We start from the raw sequence: 19,066 nt of genomic DNA, 5'->3' as shown, positions 1-19,066 counted from the left end.
CAAAGCTAGCACATTGTTTACGAACAGTATTTGTTACCTTGAAGTATGCATACATTTTCTGGGTGGGCAGGACGAATTTTTGCGGGGGGGGGGGGAGGGACTTTGCACGGGGGAATTTTCTTTAAAGAGGAATTATCCAGGGAATAAACTTTTCAGGCGAAATTGTATACTGGGGGAATTTGCCAGAATTCCTATACGAAATTTCTTTAAATGTCTTGTATACTTTTTAGCGAATTAATTTTACGCGTTGAGGTGTTAAGGGTAATTGTCCGGGGTAAGTTTTCACCAGGATTGAACTGTCCAGAGGATATTTCCGTGGGGAGGGGGATTTTTCCGTGGAGATGGAACCAGATTTCGTGACCTTATTTAAAAACGATCAGAAATTAAATAAAAAACAAGTTTTTTTCAGTTGCAAGTAAGGAGCAATACTAAAACTTAAAATGAACAGACATTATTACGTATATGAGGGTAGTTGCCCCCTCATAAAACCTCGCTCTTTACAATAAATTTTAAATTTTGTCCCAAATCCTTAAAAACGATTCCTGAAACACAAGGGTCGTTCAATTAGAATAATAAGTAACTTTTCTAAAAATTCTGAAAAACTTTAGCGTGAAGAGCGAGGTGTTTTAGAGGGGGCAACCCCCCCGTATGCGTAATTATTTCTGTTCGTTTTAAGTTTTAATATTGCTCCTTATTTTCAGTTGAAAAAACTTGTTTTTTGTATCTAATCAAACAGTTCATGGTACGAACTGGAAGTAAGGAGTAACCCGGCTCAATAGTAACCGAAACTCTAAAAAACAGAATTTTGATAAAAATAGACACATCAAAAGAAACGTATTTTAGTGCTAATTTTAAATATATTAGTTTCATCAAGTTTAGTCCTACCCATAAAAATTTACGAGCCTGAAAAAAATGTGCCTTATTTTCGAAAAAAAGGGGGAAACTGCCCCTAAAAGTGATAGAATCTTAATGAAAGTCATACCATCAAATTCAGCATATCAGAATCCCCTGCAGTAGAGGTTTCAAGCTCCCTATCGGCAAAAACGTGGAATTTTGTATTTTTTTTTTTTTTGCCAGAAGAAAGATCAAGGGTGCGTATTTTTTTTTTGTTTTTTTTCCAGGGGTGATCGTATCGATCCAGTCGTCCTAGAATGTCGCAAGAGGGCTCATTCAAACGGAAATTTATAGTTCTAGTGCCCTTATTAAGTCATCAAATAATTGGAGGGCAATTAGCCCCCCCCCACGCTCATTTTTTCCCATAGTCACCGATTAAAATTTTGAGATAGCCATTTTGTTCAGTATAGTCGAAAATATAATAACTATGTCTTTGAAGATGACTTAATCCCCCACAGTCCCGGGGAATGGGCTGTAAGTTATGAATTTTGCTCATTGTTTACATATAGTATTGGTTATTGGTAAGTATACAGGCGTTTTCAGGAGGGATTTTTTCTGGTTGGGGCGGGTCGGGGGAGGGGTTTACGTGGGAGGATTTTTCCTCGGAGGATGTTTTCATGGAGAAAGGGGCGCTGGATTTCGCAGCATTATTTAAAAAACGATCAGAAATTAAATAAAAAAACATGTTTTTTCAACTGAAAGTAAGGATCAACATTAAAACTTAAAACGGACAGAAGCTATTACGTATATTTGGGGGTTCGTCCCCTAGTCAATACCTCGCTCTTTACGCTAAATTTGTTTTAGTACTTTCAAAAGAGCTATCTATGCTTGTTAAGCAGCTTTTTTGATCCAGGAGTCATTCTCACAGAATTGAAACAAATTTTAGCTTTAGTGTGAGGAGTGAATTGCTCACGAGGAGGCTAACCCCCTCATCGTAATAATTTCTGTTCGTATTAAGTTTTAATGTTGCTCCTTACTTTCAGTTGAAAAAACTTTTTTTTTATTTAATAAAGATAAGAAACCCAGTATATTGTACAGCTTCTGGGTAAAGATAAGTAGAGATTCAGCCGACAAAGATAAGTAATAATTTCTGTTCGTTTTAAGTTTTAATGTTGCTCCTTACTTTCACTTAAAAAAAAATATTTTTTTTATTTAATTTCACACACGGTTAAAAGGCGATGAAAATCGTCACGTTTTCTGAAAAATATTTCAGAATTGAATTCTAGGCCCAGATTACGGTATTCATCAAATATGAGGTAAATCTCTCTGAAATACGCAATGGTGAGTAGTCGTCATGTGAATGAAAATCGTCAGGTTTTCTGAAAAATATTTCAGAATTGAATTCTACGTATTTATTGAATAAATAGCAGATTACGGTATTCCTCAAATATGAGGTAAATCTTTCTGAAACACGTAGTTAGCTTTGTTAAAGTTTATCATCAACCTGTAAAACAAGCGATATAGTTGATGCCATGATGAATACAAGCAGAGCAATTCCTAGGGTTGGTGGTGCCCGGGGAAAAATTTATTATCACACCTTTCCCCACTCAATAAGCAGAAGAGCTGAACCAATGTGAAAAATTTGATCAAAGTGGGTAAACCCCCAGCCGTGACACCACCCTCAGTCACGGTGCAGCTGTCGTGGTCCCCCCCGGCTGAATGAATCTGAATACAAGATACAAGGTATTTTCGTTTTGGTGCCCGAAGCGTAATTGTTACACAGGGTAAGAAAAGGGACAGCCTCCTGCCTGGCTCCTCTATGAACACAAGTTTTGTCTCCTATACTGGAGGACTATTGCTATTGAGTACGTCTTTCTTTGTTCTCTAATTATTCCAGGACTGGCCCCCTTTTTGAAGCCTAAATAGCGACGAAGGCCACACTGCCTTTCCATCATAAACAACAAGTAGAACAACAGGGAAATTTTCATACAAGACAGTGGAACGCAACATTTAAAGTTGCGTTCCACTGTCTTGTATAAAAATTTCCCTGTTGTTCTACTTGTTGTTTATGATTTTTGAAACCTGTTGCAAGATAGTTGCGTGATTAAGGGAATCGGAGGCGTGCTTTACGTAGCGTCCTCCCTGGCACCAATTGAAAACCAGAATCAATCGATATGCTTAAAACTGCTGACGTAACATCTATGAACTCGACACTGTATGGCAGCCAAGATTGGTGGGAAGGGGTACAGCACTTTCCGTGCAATAGATAATAATTCAAAGAGTAACATTGTTAAGACAGTAATATGGCGGAAGAAAATACGGTGATCAACGGGTTTACCATTCTTTGAGATGGGAGTCAGATCTTCTGTGCAAAAGGTTGGAGACAAGCCTCCCTGAACAAGCACCATCTGCATAAGAAGGGTTAAACGCTGTATCGAAGCAAAGCCACCATTTGTTATAAACACCGTGGAATTTTTTTAAGTTTTCGGGGGCTAACGACTGTTCAAAAAGAAGAACAAGAAACAGTGAAATTTCCCCGGTCCAAAAAATCAAAGCGGTCAATCATCAAGACCCTGATCAACTTAATTTTCTTGAACATCATCAGGCGGAGAAAATTTAGATTCGAGGTGAGCAAACTTCTCAACTTTGGAGATTTCTGCGGTAGAAAGAGAAGTTACCAACAATTTTTTTTTTGACTAGACGGTTGAAATGGTTAGGTTAAATTTTAAAGATAAAGGATATTGATACCAAAAATCGTCATTTAGTATTGAGAAGGACTAAACCAAATTTAGGAGGATTTCGAGTGGGATGAGTTGTTTAGCGAAGTGAGGTGAGTGTTAGCACTCTTATTTATTAGTAGTTGTTAGCAGTAGTTAATATAAAATTTTCCTCTTTATTTTATTTTACCTGTCTTCCTCTGTGTTCCAGGCCAAGCGTGACTTCGCCTGGGCCCACTGTAGCAGCAATTGAAGGTCTTGATCTCGTGAAAATACTTAAAACTCACGTTTCTATGTTTCACAACGCAGTAACAACTTTCTCCTCACTCAAAGAAGAAGTTTATGCTGAAATCGTGCAAATAAATGAGGTTTGTAGGTTTTTTTCTGCTTTTTGGACAACTGAGTTTGACCCACCATCCCCCTTAATTCAAAAAAAATTTATCTTTCAGTAAAAAAAAAAGAAAAAAAAGCATAAAACTAATACCACTGGTAAGAAGAGATATCATCCGCTAAATAAACATATATTCGTGACAAAATTTGTAAAATTTGCCGTTTATAAGATAAACAGTAAAAAGGATTAAGTTTGAATAAATACTAAACAAGAGTAGAAAACGTAACATAGAGCAAAACGATAGAAAATGCCAGTTTGGGAAAAGACTGCCAAAATAGAACTAAAATATTAGTAAATCGCCGAGCCCTATGGTGACTAGAAAACCTAACATGCATATCTTGAACCATTTTTAGATTACTATTAAATTAAAATAAAACAATTTTTTTCAACTGAAAGTAAGGGGCAGCATTAAAAGTTGAAACGAACAGAAATTATTGTGTATGCGAGGGGGGATGCCCCTCCCGTAACCCGAGATCTTCACGCTAAAGTCTTGAAGTTCTTTAGAAATACTTATTCAAATTTAACGACCCTTATGTTTTAGAAGTCTTTCTTAAGGAATTGTGACAAAAAGTCATATTTTCAAACAGTTCGGGGCTATGAACTGTATAGTAAGAGCGACTCGTCTCAATAGTAACCGAAACTCTAAAAAACCTTATTTTGATGCCAATAGATACATCAAAATAATTGGATTTTAAATATATAAGTTTCATCAAGTTTAGTATTACCCATCAAAAGTTACGAGCCTGAGAAAATTTGCCTTATTTACGAAAAACGGTTAAACACCTCTTAAAAGTCATAGCATCTTAATGAAAATCACACCATAAGATTCAGCGTATCATAGAACCTTACTGTAGGGGTTTCAAGCTCCTATCTGTAAAAATGTGGAATTTTATATTCTTTGCCAGAATAGCGTAAAGAACGAGGGTTTAGGAAGGGGCAGCCCCTCATATATGGAATGAATTTCTATTCGTTTGAACTTTTAATGTTGCTCCTTACTTTCAGTTGAAAAAACTTTATTTCTTAGTTTAATATATTACCGTTTTTCAAATCATACCAGGAAATCCCCTCCCCTGCAAAATTCCCTAAGGAAACTTTCCTTTCCACGGAAATTTCTCCCCTTGGAAAATCTCTCGTGCAGAAAATCTCCCCCCCCTCCCCACAAAAATTCAGTATATTTTCCAATAACAAATACTATATGTGAACAATGGTAAGTCGCCTAATTTAGAGTAATTAGTCTGTAAATTACTAATTACTTCCGTAATTACTAATTAAGTCCGTAAATTAATTTAGAGTAATTAGTCGTAATTTTTTGTAGATAGGAGCTTGAAGCCTCTATAGTAGAGTTCTCTGATACGCTGAATCTGATGGCGTTCTCTTTAAAACTCTATAGTAGAGTTCTCTGGTATTCTGAATCTGATGGTGTTCTCATTAAAACTCTACAGTAGAGTTCTCTGATATTCTGAATCTGATGGTGTTCTCATTAAAACTCTACAGTAGAGTTCTCTGATATTCTGAATCTGATGGTGTTCTCATTAAAATTGTTTCACTTTTGGAGGCGTGTCTCCACCTTTTTGAAAATCAGGCAAATTTTCTCTAGCTCGTAGCTTTTGATAGGTAACAGTAAACCTAATTAGTACTATATATTTAGAATTAGTATAATTTTTTTTATGTATGTATTGTTATCAAAATTCTGTTTTTAAGAATTTTAGTTAGTTTTGGGCCAAGTCCCTCCTTACTTACTATTTGTTACCACGAACTGTTTAATAGAAGCAATTGAAATTTTTTATAAAGAATGTACTAAAGGATGCTGTTTTTCTTTTTCTCCTCCAGGCCTGTTATTCAATTAGATTACTTGTCAAATTATTTAACTAATTATTTAGTTATTTAAATTATTTAGCCAATGTTTTGTTTCTTTAGATTAGGGGCTACTAAACCCATTGAGAACTTTGTATTCGAGCTCAGGGTCCAGAGCTTCACCAAATGTATTTTATCAGTATGAGCTTGTGGAAAATTTGTTATTTTTAAATTATATTTTTTTGGTAAAACAAATCTAAAGAAATTTTTTCGTTTGCAGTTCAGGGTAATTGGAGATGTGACTGGACAGGTTTTGAATGTTTCTAATTTTTCGAAAAGTATCATGGCTGATTTTTTTTTCTCTTCGAACCCCAGGGTGTCGTTCGGGGGTGGCAAGGGGGGCAATTGCCTTCCCCCACTAATGTGGAGAAAAAATAATTATACATCCCATGCCCTTTGACTATCCAGATATGGACCCCGCTTGCCCCCCCCCCATAAAAATGCTGGAGATTTGCCCCTGTCGAACCCTCAAAATTTTCCAAGAGGTAGTGAAATTGTTTTCTGGCAAAATTTTCTGAACTGTTAGGACTAGCAACATACTATGCTTTAGGATGTCGCGGATTATAACGGATTAGTAAGATTATAACGGAAATGATAGAAAAAAGTTTTTCAGTATTAGGAAATTTCGACAACTAATTTGGCTAAGCTCAGTTAAGTGAATAATATTTCAAACCTTTAAGATTGCTGGCGTGTAGTGGAAGCGTTTTACCAAGCTTTTTCTTCTTTGTTTTATTCTTCTCCTTCTCTGAATACTATAATTTATTTTTTTCTACTTCTTTGGCTGTAGACTATATTAATTAAATGATGTTAAAAACCTTTCAGATTGCTGGCGTGAAGTGGAAGCGTTTTACCAAGCTTATTTTTCTTTGTTTTATTCTTCTTCTTCTCTGAATACTATAATTTAGTTTTTTCTTCTTCTTTGACTGTAGACTATATTAATTGAATGATATTAAAAACCTTCCAGATTGCTGGTGTGAAGTGGAAGCGTTTCACCAAGCTAAATGAACTAATGAAGGGTTTTCGCCGTGGTGAATTGACTATTTTCACTGGCCCCACCGGGGCTGGTAAAACTACCTTTATATCTGAATATTCACTTGATGTTTGTATGCAAAAGGTATATTTTATTGTATATTATAGGTAATGCAATTTTTATTATATACAGGTAAAGTGCTGTCAAGTTTCGAAATATTTTATTTTTCTCACCTATAATTTTGTGCATTTTCTGTTCAGTTGTGTTTGCTGGGTTTTCTTTTCGAATTATGCCTATTTTTCCTGACCCCCTTTGGTGCTGCTAAAGCTACCTTCATACCGAATTATGCATCGAGATTTTGCGATCACAACTATATACGTATTGTATCTTTTTCGGCCTTTCATTTCAGTTTTGCTGTTTCAAATAGAGCAATGACAATGAAGTCATTTAATCACGAAGTTCTAAATGTAGTTGTGATAATTATCAGTTGTAAACTGAGATTGATCGTAGAAGAACAATCCCGAAAATAATGGTGACAAAGATGAAATAGAAATAATAGAATAATAGAAATAGAAAAAATATAAATAAATTAAACTGAGAATTATCGTAGAAGAATAATCACAAAACTAATGGTGACAAAGAAGAAATAGAAATAATAGAATAATAGAAATAGAAAAAATATAAATAAATTAAACTGAGAATTATCCTTTAAGAATAATCACGAAAATAATGATGACAAAGAAGAAAGAGAAATTGTAGAATAAATAGAATCATAGAAATAGAAGAAATAGAAATAAATTAAACTGGGAATTATCGTTGAAGAATAATCACGAAAATAATGGCGACAAAAAAATAAATAGAAATAATAGAATAAATAGAATGTCAGAATGAATAGAATAATAGAAATAGAAGAAATATAAATAAATGGAACTGAGTGTTATTTTATAAGAATAATCACGAAAATAATGGTGACAAAGAAGAAATAGAAATAATAGAATAAATAGAATCATAGAAATAGAAGAAATAGAAATAAATTAAACTGAGAATTATCGTAGAAGAATAACCACATAAATAATGGTGACAAAGAAGAAATAGAAATAATAGAAAAAATAGAATCATAGAAATAGAAGAAATAGAAATAAATTAAACTGAGAATAACCACGAAAATAATGGTGACAAAGAAGAAATAGAAATAATAGAATAAATAGAATAATAGAAATAGAAGAAGTAGAAATAAATTAAACTGAGAATTATTGTAGAAGAATAATCACGAAAATAATGGTGACAAAGAAGAAATAGAAATGGTAGAATAATAGAAATAGAAGAAATATAAACAAATTAAACTGAGAATTTTCATAGAAGAATAATCACAAAAATAATAGTGATAAAGAAGAAATAGAAATAACACAATAAATAGAAATAAACTAAACTGAGAATTATCGTAGAAGAATAATCCCGAAAATAATGGTGACAAAGAAGAAATAGAAATAATAGAATAATAGAAATAGAAGTGGAAATAAGTTAAACTGATAATGATCGTAAAAGAATAATCACGAAAATAATGGTGACAAAGAAGAAATAGAAATAATTGCATAAATAGAATAATAGAATAAATAGAATAATAGAAATAGAAGAAATATAAATAAATTAAACTGAGATTTATTTTATAAGAATAATCATGAAAATAATGTTGACAAAGAAGAAATAGAAATAATAGAATAAATAGAATCATAGAAATAGAAGTAATAGAAATAAATTAAACTGAGAATTATCGTAGAAGAATAACCACGAAAATAATGGTGACAAAGAAGAAATAGAAATAATAGAATAAATAGAACCATAGAAATAGAAGAAATAGAAATAAATTAAACTGAGAATTATTGTAAAAGAATAATCACGAAAATAATGGTGACAAAGAAGAAATAGAAATAATAAAATAAATAGAATTATAGAAATAGAAGAAATAGAAATAAATTAAACTGAGAATTATTGTAGAAGAATAATCACGAAAATAATGGTGACAAAGAAGAAATAGAAACATTAGAATAATATAAATAGAAGAAACATAAATAAATTAAATTGAGATTGATCGTAGAAGAATAATCACGAAAATAACGGTGACAAAGAAGAAACAGAAATAATCGTGTGTATGTATGTACATGGGAGTAATTAGCATCCTTAATTTAGAATATAAAATAAAAAAATTAAAACTATGAGAAGTTAAAATCCAAAAGAAAAGTAAAATTTAATATAAACAAAATCAAAATCTAAAACTAAGCTATATTTTAGATTCAAAAATAAACTAGTAATTATGGCTCTCGGTGATGAATTGAATAGTATATATGATGGAGTTATTTCTTGTAAGGTCTGCTGCGATGCCGGTTAGGAATTGCGATGTAAACTGACTTTTTTTTCTTTTCTTTTGTTGTTTTTTTAGTGCTTGTTTTAATATCCTCTTGGACAAGTCTTTCAATTCTTGGGGTGGCCGTTAAACTGTAGAAGAAAAAAAAAGAAGAGTAAAAAAAAAAGAAAAAAAGAAGTAAAAAAAGAAGAAGAAAGAAGCATATTCCCCAAGAACATAGCTCCTTTCCCGCAACACCAACTGCATGGATCACGTAATTTAGGTCTATACAATTTCAGAAGAGATGATCTAATACATAATTTAAACCGTTTTTTTTTCTGCCGAAGGATATCCAACTTTTCACGCATTATAATTTGCCCCCCCCCCCTCCCCCCAAAAAAATCACCATTCAAATAACATATCTCTCCCCACGTTGCACGTGCTTTGCTAATGGTTCGTTGATTTTGCAAGTTGAAGAACGCACCGTTTCATATTTTAATTCATTTTGAATTGCTATGAATCGAGTTCTGAGATATTTTCAACATGGAGTTTGACAAAAATGAATGGAATGAAAAAATATGTTAAATTAATTAGTTAAATTGATTATTTTGATTAGTTAATTAATTATTAATTTTTCTCAAGTTAAAGATCTGTTTGTCGTTGAATTTTGCTGCAAACCTACTTTCGAAGACTAAGTAACCAAGATATGTGGGCCTTTATTCCCATATCTGTTCTAGGATCCCATGTTCCCGATCCTTAGAGAGAAGGGGGAGAATACAAATGTCTATTTATGGGACGGGAATATACAGCTCATAAGTGCAATTTATAGGCCTAAATTTCTAATTTGAAACAGCGAATGTTTCCATGCAAAAGAGTATCTGACTTTGCTTGTACTTCAACGCACACCCCCCCCCCCATTTCTCAGTACTCAAACGATCTCCTCCCTTCTGCATTTGCTTTATTTCATAAGCTGATGATCATGCTATCTTCCTATTTCTATTCAATTACAACCAATCAAGTCGTAGGGTATTTTCAGCCATGGAATTTTTAATCATGAGTGGGAAATCACCCCTGTTTGTTAAGTACAAAATCTATTTGTCCTCAGTTTCTTCTGCAAATTCAAAGCCTAAGCAGCCGATCATAATGGGGGTAAAAACTACCAATATTTTTACAAGCTAACCTAGGTCTACTTTTTACAGACTGAATTTTGACTTGAAGTAGCTCTTGAAAACAGAAATTTGTCTAAGGCGTATCCAGATTTTTTCGGGGGAGGATGATTTTTTTTCCATATTTTTTCAGGGGTCAGAATGAAAATTGCAAAAGGTATGAACAATTTGTTCAAATGCATTTTTGCTACTTTTTTGTGGGCAGGACAAAAATTTTAGGGGGGGGGGCTCAAAATTAGTACTCCCCCTTCCCCCCTGGATACGGCCTTGAAAATACCTAATAATCATCTCTTACAGGGAAGTGTCAACTTCAAATCCAACAACATAGCACATTAATAACATGAATTTTACAAAAAAATGTATTTTTTTAGTCAACTCACAAGACGCTACGCTATCAGTGGTATTAATAGTTTCTAACCCCTGCCTTCCCATGTTAAATCGTCTAGATCTAATTCCTATATGTTTGCCAGTCTCTGTAGTGGGCAGGTCCGGCGGTTGTTTTAGGGGTAACCCCTCGCAGTAGGTCGAAAGGTGAATGGATTGCATGGCCAGAGGGGCGAAAAATACTCACAGGCAGCAAAATTTCAATCGGTGCCCTATCAGACATTAATTCAGTATCCGCCCTTGTTTCTTTTTGCACTATCTTACATGAATGTTCTGTACTATATTTGTTACTAAATGTATATAACTAAGTTATATTCATATACTAAACGAACATACTCGACGAAACGGATATATGTACTACACTAAATAAGTACCACATGTGCAGTTCACTAGTTCTTTTGTTTTCATGTGGCATCAGTCCGAGATGATTACTGTGAATCATATTGGCTTTCAGTTATATCGCTAGCCCCATCTTAAAAATATCCATGCGAGCTACAAGCTGCTCATAATCAACAAAGTTGTTCAAAGTTGTTTTTTTCTCTTTTTTTTTGACAAGTAATTCTTTTTAATGCCATAGTTTGTACTTGTGTGTGTGCATAGCTTGCACAGTTTTTGTGTCATGCACAATTGTATTTAACACCACAATTTGCTCTTTTCACATTCTCCGTTTGAATTATTTAAGTGTCATTTCGTTTAGGTGTTTAAAGACACAATCCACGAGAATATTTGGGCTATAAAACTGTGTACAGAAATTGTGGACAATAAAATCTCAATTTTACTAAAAACTAACGGGTAACGACTTCTAAAATTACCGTAACCGTAGAACTGTGGGTTATGAAATGTGATTTATAAAAATTTTATATAGAAATTTTGGGCTATAAAATCACAGCTTTACTACGAATATCACGTATCGGCTTCAGAAATTACCGTAGCGGTAGAATTATGGGCTATAAAATGTGTTTTATAAAAATTGTATATGGAAACTTTGGGCTATAAAATCTCATTTTTAGCAAAAACGGTAACCGTTTATGGAATTACCATAACCGAGGTAGCCGTCGATTTTGCGATAGATGACAATACTACTACTACTAACAACTCACTGCAGAACCGATCCGCCTGAGGCAAACACAGCTATGGAGAATAATAGTAACACAGCTACGCATGCTCCTCCTCCATTCCAATCAATTCAAAGTCTCCCTCTTTACACCCTTCCAGGAAGTCCCAATTTATCTGAAATCTTTCCTTGCGACCTCCTCCCACTCCATTTGGGGACGACCTGGTTTTCGGAAAATTTTATTTTTCTATAAACAACACAAAATAGACGACTATATATGGCAACGAAGTAAACTTCGATCATTTACAGATTCAGAAATGGATCGTCTACCGCCGCTGCCTGCAGACCACATATAAAGTGAAGATTTCAATTTTTCAGCAGCGGAAAAAAAGTTAAAAAGAACTATTTTTTCCGTTAATTGTTAACCTGACATTCGGGAGCTAAAAACAAAGCATGTTCTATTTCAACGTTTGTGTGACATTTCTCGCAATTTTGTTTAATGTGCTTTAAGTAAACTTCGTTAGAATTCCTAAGATTGAGGCTACCTCCATCCCGGAGGTTCAAAATCAAATCGATTGTTGATTTTCATCAACAATCACCATGTCAGTGAAAACAAATAGATTGGTGCGAACAAATAGATTATTCGCACCACGAAAATCAAAATCGATTGTGTATTTTCATCAACAATTACCATGTCAGTGAAAACAAATAGATCGTTCGCACCATGAAAATCGAAATCCCCTAAATCCCGTTAGTGAAAAAGGAACAAAATGTGCTTTGAAAAATTGAAATATCCTTCCAAATATTTATTCATGCTCATATATTCGAAAATGTTTATATTGTTGTTGTTTGAATGCTTCTTTAATAAAAAAATCATTTAAATAAAAAAAATGACGGACATTGTATTTTGGGTTAAAGCCAGAATTTCTTAATTCAATTTGAAGTTCTAGTTGTTTTTGTATTTTTTTTCTTCTTCCGCATCTGTCTGCCCTTTGCTTTTGTCAATTTTTTCCCGTCCTTTTTAGGTCAATACCCTATGGGGTAGTTTTGAAATAAGAAATGTACGCCTTGCCAAAATGATGCTAACACAGTTCGCTGGGATTCCATTAGAAGCTGAGCCAGAGAACTTCAACAAGTATGCTGATGAATTCGAAAAGCTACCGCTATACTTTCTCACATTTCACGGCCAGCAAGATCTCAAATCAGTCATGGAAGTATGTTATCGGTAATCCCAAGTATTAGATTTTGGGCGGAAATACCTGGCTAGTGGTTTTGGCGCTAAATGCAAATAAGATTTTACGTGAAATTTTCAAATGAAACTCAGAGAGGAGAGAAACTAACAAAATGAAAAATAAAATCAAAAAAGGGTGAAAAAACGAGGATTTTGTCAGCCAGTGGCAAATCAAGAGGATGACAAAATATAAGCAAATATTTCGACAAGGACCTCCGCCAAGTCGTCCTCAGTGCTAAACAAAAAAGAAGACAAAGAAAAAAAACGAAAATCTAACCTTTCGAAGTTTACTTTACAAAGACAGAACAGACCCTTTCATTTTGTTAGTTTCTCTCCTCTCTGAGTTTCATTTGTCATGTATAGCCAGTGTGGTCTAAGAATGTATTTGTGAAATTTTCAGCGCTAAATTCAAATAAGATTTTGCACGGAAATACCAGGGTAGTGGTTTTCGGCGCTAAATTCAAATAAGATTTTGCGCGTGCTCTATATTCAACTAGAATTTTGCTCGGGAATATCTGGCTAGTTGTTTTGGCGCTAAATTGAAAGACGATTTTGCGCAGGAATACCTGTCTAGGGGTTATTGGCGTTAAATTCAAGTAAGATTTTACTTGGAAATACTTGTCTAGTGGTTTTTGGCAATAAATTTAAATAAGATTTTGCGTGGAAGTAATCACGCGGATTTGCCCTGTGGTAGCGAAGTGTATTTAATCTCAGCTTGGTAATACGGGACTTAGATTTTAAACTCGGCTTTAGCTACACACTGCAGGGCCAACGCAAGGCCCTCAGTAGTCAAGAAGTGTCGTTAATCCAATAAAGCGGGGATTTAGCGTGAAAACGCTATAAGTAGTATAAAGTAAGCATAACGGTACTAGACCTTCAAATTCCAAACCGACTGTGCTGATTTCCATTTCGTGGCCCTTCAGCCAGGAAGTGCAATGGGGGGTTGGGACCAGCCATCCTGTGTTTTCACACACCCTTCCTGCTTACCTTCCCCAGATTTCTCCATATACCCATTTAGAGCTAGGTCGACTCTGGGTGAGCTTACAGAGTCACGTCACTAACCACTTCCCAAACCAAATAACAGGTCACGCCAGAAATCAAGCCCATACCCCTCGGACAAAGGATTCCTACCCCAGTGCCTCAACCACTTAGCCAATAATATCGTAAATAGGATCAATATATGCAATACCGGTATCTCTATTAATTGATAAAGCTGCGAAAATATGTTGTTTTTTTTAATGCTTCCATAGCCCATTTAGTGATACCTTTTTCATTGGAAATGGCCGTTGTTTCCTCGAACTGTACAAAATAATATCCTATTTACAATATTATTTTAAAAAATGAACCCGTATTCAAAATGTCAGCATCAGGAATGCTGTGTGACAGCCTAAACGAATAACAGCATCAAAAGCTTATCGTAAAATTATGTCACAATAATATGATAATATAAACACACATAATATAATATAATATCACATAATAGAATATAACACATAAATAAAATATGATATGATATAATATATTATCAGATATAATACGCATAATATAATGTCACAATAATATAATAATATAATTAAGTTTATTTGGTATTTTATATTTATGATCTAGTTACTTTTCTGGTTTCATGAAGGTAGCTGGCAATTGTATATGTGAGTTTATTGTATTATGTGAGTCTGTTTTTAGTTTTATATGTATTTCCTGTTTTATGTTTTTTTAGTTTTAGATTTTTTTTTTCTTTTTTTTTTCTACACGCTGAAGACGCCTTGCTTTATACGGGCGAAATATTAGTTTGATTTTTTTTTATCTTCGTTTTCCATTAGCTATGGAGGCATGCCATTCTGGTTTACCAAAGATCCGTAAGAATTTGAATTTATTTCTGATAGAAGGATTATTTTTAGCAGATCAATCATAGAATATAGAATATATTTATTCACTACAATAGCTGGAACTAATGAGCATTTCAAGAAGACACAAAACATGGATCAAAAACAAATAAATAGCAACACAAAAATATTAAAATAGTATGTGCTGCTTCAAGGTTAATAAATTAAAATGAGTCGGAAATAAAATTAGTATATGTCAAAAGTCAATTTTCACGGTTAAAACAGTGACCGCTTATACAAAATATATCAGAATATTAGAAATATAAATGGTTGGTACATTCAAAACACTCACAGGAAAGAACCTGAAACAAACTGCATCAAACATTAAATATTTGTCAAGGTAATATTATTAAAATACCGAGTAAAATAACGGACAAATGATTTGCAATATCTCTTGGTACTAGAGGCTGGGTAAGTCATTAACTGCGGACAATTCTTTTTAATTTGTCGGAGTCTAGTGGCTATTCCTTCAGTAGGGGGCCTGTCAGGGTTAGACTACGATGAGTTGGATAATTTAGTAGATTACGATGAGTTGGGGAATTCAAGCAATTTAGTGTGCCAAGCTGGACATGCATAGTCAAGAGAAGGTCTAACATAGCTGCAGTATATAGACTTTAAACCATCAGTTGGCATACCAAATATCTTCAGGTCAGAAAAGGAATGTAAAAGTTAGGTGCCTTTATAGTCAGATAATCAACGTGCGGGTTCCATGTTAAATCTTCGTCCAAAAGTATTCTATGTATTTTAACAGTTTTCTTTGTTGGCAGTAGGGAATTAAGAGAACAGTGGATGCCGACCTTTAGCAAGGAAAAAGTCATATAAGAGCCCTTAGTTTCGCTGACCGTCAGTTCTACCATTCCTAATTCAGCTTTTAGATCATTAAACACTATAATCAAGTCAGACTGTTTGGTAGTCGTAGGGCTTAGTTGCAGTGATAAGACAGTTAAATCATCAGCAAATTTAAAACGCTCACGAATTGTTACTAAAATATGGTTAAAAACAATAACAAAAGAAAATGGGCCTGATTTAGTGCCTTGTGGTGAACCGCAAAAAATATTTAAAATCTAGATCCAGGTGTCGGACACACTGATATCTTTTAAAAAGAAAACTAGCAAGCATACGTACAAAAAATGGACGGGCAACCATAACCTTAACTTCTTCCACTACTACGTTATTGTCAAGACTACCAAAAGCATTAACTATGTCAGCAAATAATGCATCAACATAAGCCCGTTTTTTTTTCCAAATGTTTAAGGATGGTATCCACAATGCAGCCACATAATCAACAGTACTATGCCCGGGTCTAAATCCAAATTGTTGGGAATCTTTTTCGGTGGCCGGCGTTTATCCCCCTCGAAAATACCCCCACCCTCGTGGAAAATACCCCCCCCCCCGTGGAAAATAAGGCTTTCCAAATTTGAGAATTTTACTTGAGTTTTTTTTTTTTCCGTAGAGAGAAGTAATTTTGGTACTTATGTATTATGCGCCACTCACTGAAGTTTGTGCTGTGTAAAACTCGAGAACAAACCGGTTTCTTCGTTAGTTTCTTTCAGCTCAGCATACGACAAGACAAAGGCAAGTGACAGAATAGATGGGAAATATATAATTTGGGTTATATGTTTGCATATTCGGGGGGGGGAAAGTATTTGGACAGTTTGAAGTCAGAAAACAATTCCTTCTAGGTATGGCCACTAAAAAATTACAGAATAATACCGAGGTATCTGGGAATTTTGTTAACTAAAAAAAAAAAAAAGGGAGGAGCGTGCGTAGCTGTGTTGGCCTCAGGCGGCCTGGTGCTGCGGTGAGTTGTTAGTAGTAGTAGTAGTAGTTCATGGCCGTATATTTGGCTTTAAAATAAACTTCTCCATGTATCTATCTAATATGCATAATAATTGTACCTAACAAATTTTGCGTGCAGACCCGCTATACTTTACCCCCCCCCCCCTAATATGCAAATCTAGAGCCCAAAATTATTGCTAAAGTAACGGAAAAAACTGATTTGCTCTTGAATTTTACTACCAAAATTCGTTCCCCCTACGGAAATAAAAAAATTAAACTCAAATATAATTCTCAAATTTGCAAAGCCTTAATTTCCACGGGGGGGGGGGGGGTATTTTCCAGGGGGAGGGGGTATTTTCCGGAGGATAAACGCCTAGAACCATCTTTAGTATCTTTTATGTCCTCAAATAAATAATCAAAAATAAAACTTTCAAACACTTTTGAAAAGCCGGTGTTTTTGGAATCGGCCTCATATCAGTAATATCCTTAGGGGCCTTGCACTTGGGGATTGAGGTAACATACGCTTGTTTAAAAGTACTAGGGAAAAGACCATCAATAAAAAATTAGTTAAAAATTGCCGTTAAAGGAGTAGATAAAAGATTAGCACACTCAATAATCAATTTAATCATTATCTCACTAGGGTAACTAGATTTACGAGAATTAAGTGATTTCAACTTTTTAGCAACTGAACTAATCTCTAGGATAGGGATATTTTAAACTGAGTCATTAAGTGGTAAGATTGTTAGTCGCGGATTAATTGTACAAATTGATGTAAAAAAAAATCACTGATTTCACTAGGTAGCAGGGGTCTACCATTATGAACTCTCATTTCAACTTTGGTCACTTTTTTACCGGTAATGTTCTGAACTGGATCAAGGAACTTCCTTGTGTTGGATTCATATAATTTGCTTATATTAGGACCACACTGTTTACGTGAACATCTTATTTTATACACAATTGTATTTCTTAATCTTTAGAAAATCTTCCTCATGTCCAGTTAAATACAATTCATTCCTCAATTTTATCAGATCCAAATATCTTCCATTTCTTGTAGAGACTTACTAGCTCAGATGTGAAGGGCCTATACACCACACTATTTTTTTGTCTATTTGGGATAAAATGATTAGGTACCCTAGCAATACACAGGTGGTTACTCATACCTAATAGGGGTAATGTAATTGGGGTATTGTAATATTCAGGACAGTTGCTAAAAATGAGTCTAACATACGGTTACCTCTTGTTGGCACATTGACAACCTGCTAAAGTGACAGAGAATTGCTTAGCCATTTGACATCTAAGTCATTAAAGTCGCCACACGTTATGATACCAGCGTTAGGATGCAACGATTGTACGTTGTCAGTGCAATTCTGTAAGTAATTCACAAGGTGTTTACAATAAGAGCCACGGAGCAGATAGTAAACAACGCATTACCAGTGATGCCACTTCCTTAAGTAGCCTCTTAGGCCTGCAACATAACCGTAAGACTTCTAAACCGTGTTTATTTGGTATATTGCTGAAAAACAAAGAACTCCATTTTGTGGAGATGATCGACAAATAATACCATCACCACTACCCATGTGTTACTGTAATGTTATTGGGTATCATTCTCGGTTTGAATAGATATCATATCCATCAAATGCAACATACTCTTCAGTTGTGGACCATGATTCACTTATACAAGTAATATCAACAAGTTCATTTTTCAAGCATAGTTCGACCTCTTCCATTTCGTTCATAAGTGATCGGACATTTGACACCAGTATTTTTGGAAATGAATAGGGAGGAATGAAGGGCATTACACTGCGGTTTCGAATTTTCTTGCCAACACACACAATCGGTTCCAAGTTGAGAAACTCGGAAAACAGGGTTTGAAGGGTGAATGAATCTTTGATTTCTTTAAAATGCCAAACCCGTTAGTTATCTGTACTGGACGGGTTTCTTGCCAGTTTCTACCGATTTTCAGGAGGAGGGGCTGGTGTGATGGGGGAGGGATGTACATCGGCTGATTAGGACAGGTGGCATGAGATTCAAGCTCATAAGCGGGACTGGATATAGCTGTCTTTGGCAGACTTGTATCAACAGAGGTTCATTTTTCCGCTCCCCGTTTTTGGACTTCCCAACTCATTTTTATAGGAACATAGCTTTTTCCTTCTGCGGAAAGTGAGATGCACATTGGGACAACAGTTCATGAAACAAAAGCCATGAGTAAAGTTTTGACACAGGGATTTGTGTGGCAGAAGACAACACTCGTCAGGGCAGCTGCCTTTAAAAAAGTCTACGCAAACATGGAGAAAGGTGGAGAAAAGTCTCCGCCTTTCTACAGCCTCCACTTATGTGAAATCTGAAAACGCGTCGCTCAGGGATATGATCTGTAGTATGTGCCTCTTGATATGTATGATGGGACTGATGATACTGTAGTTCAATTTGAGTGGCTTGACTGGTAATAAAGCTACTGCACTGAA

The 19,066-nt window shown here is 34.7% G+C and overlaps 1 protein-coding gene across 1 annotated transcript in view; it reads left to right on the top strand.

Annotated features, from left to right (window-relative positions):
* mtDNA-helicase (mitochondrial DNA helicase) overlaps positions 1-19,066 on the top strand; it is a 94,298-nt gene that overhangs the window by 42,901 nt on the left and 32,331 nt on the right. The window contains exons 6-8 of the mRNA XM_089087206.1: positions 3,763-3,919; positions 6,761-6,910; positions 12,737-12,925. Coding sequence (XP_088943332.1) covers positions 3,763-3,919; positions 6,761-6,910; positions 12,737-12,925 — 496 coding nt within the window. The remainder of the gene's footprint in view (positions 1-3,762; positions 3,920-6,760; positions 6,911-12,736; positions 12,926-19,066) is intronic.

The sequence above is a fragment of the Artemia sp. Qi Xiang Cuo genome, chromosome 3 (genome assembly GCF_049724085.1).
Source record: "Artemia sp. Qi Xiang Cuo chromosome 3, ASM4972408v1, whole genome shotgun sequence".
NCBI lineage: Eukaryota > Metazoa > Arthropoda > Branchiopoda > Anostraca > Artemiidae > Artemia > Artemia sp. Qi Xiang Cuo.
Note: the sequence above shows the minus strand (reverse complement) of the source record. Positions and strands in the feature narration are given on the sequence as shown.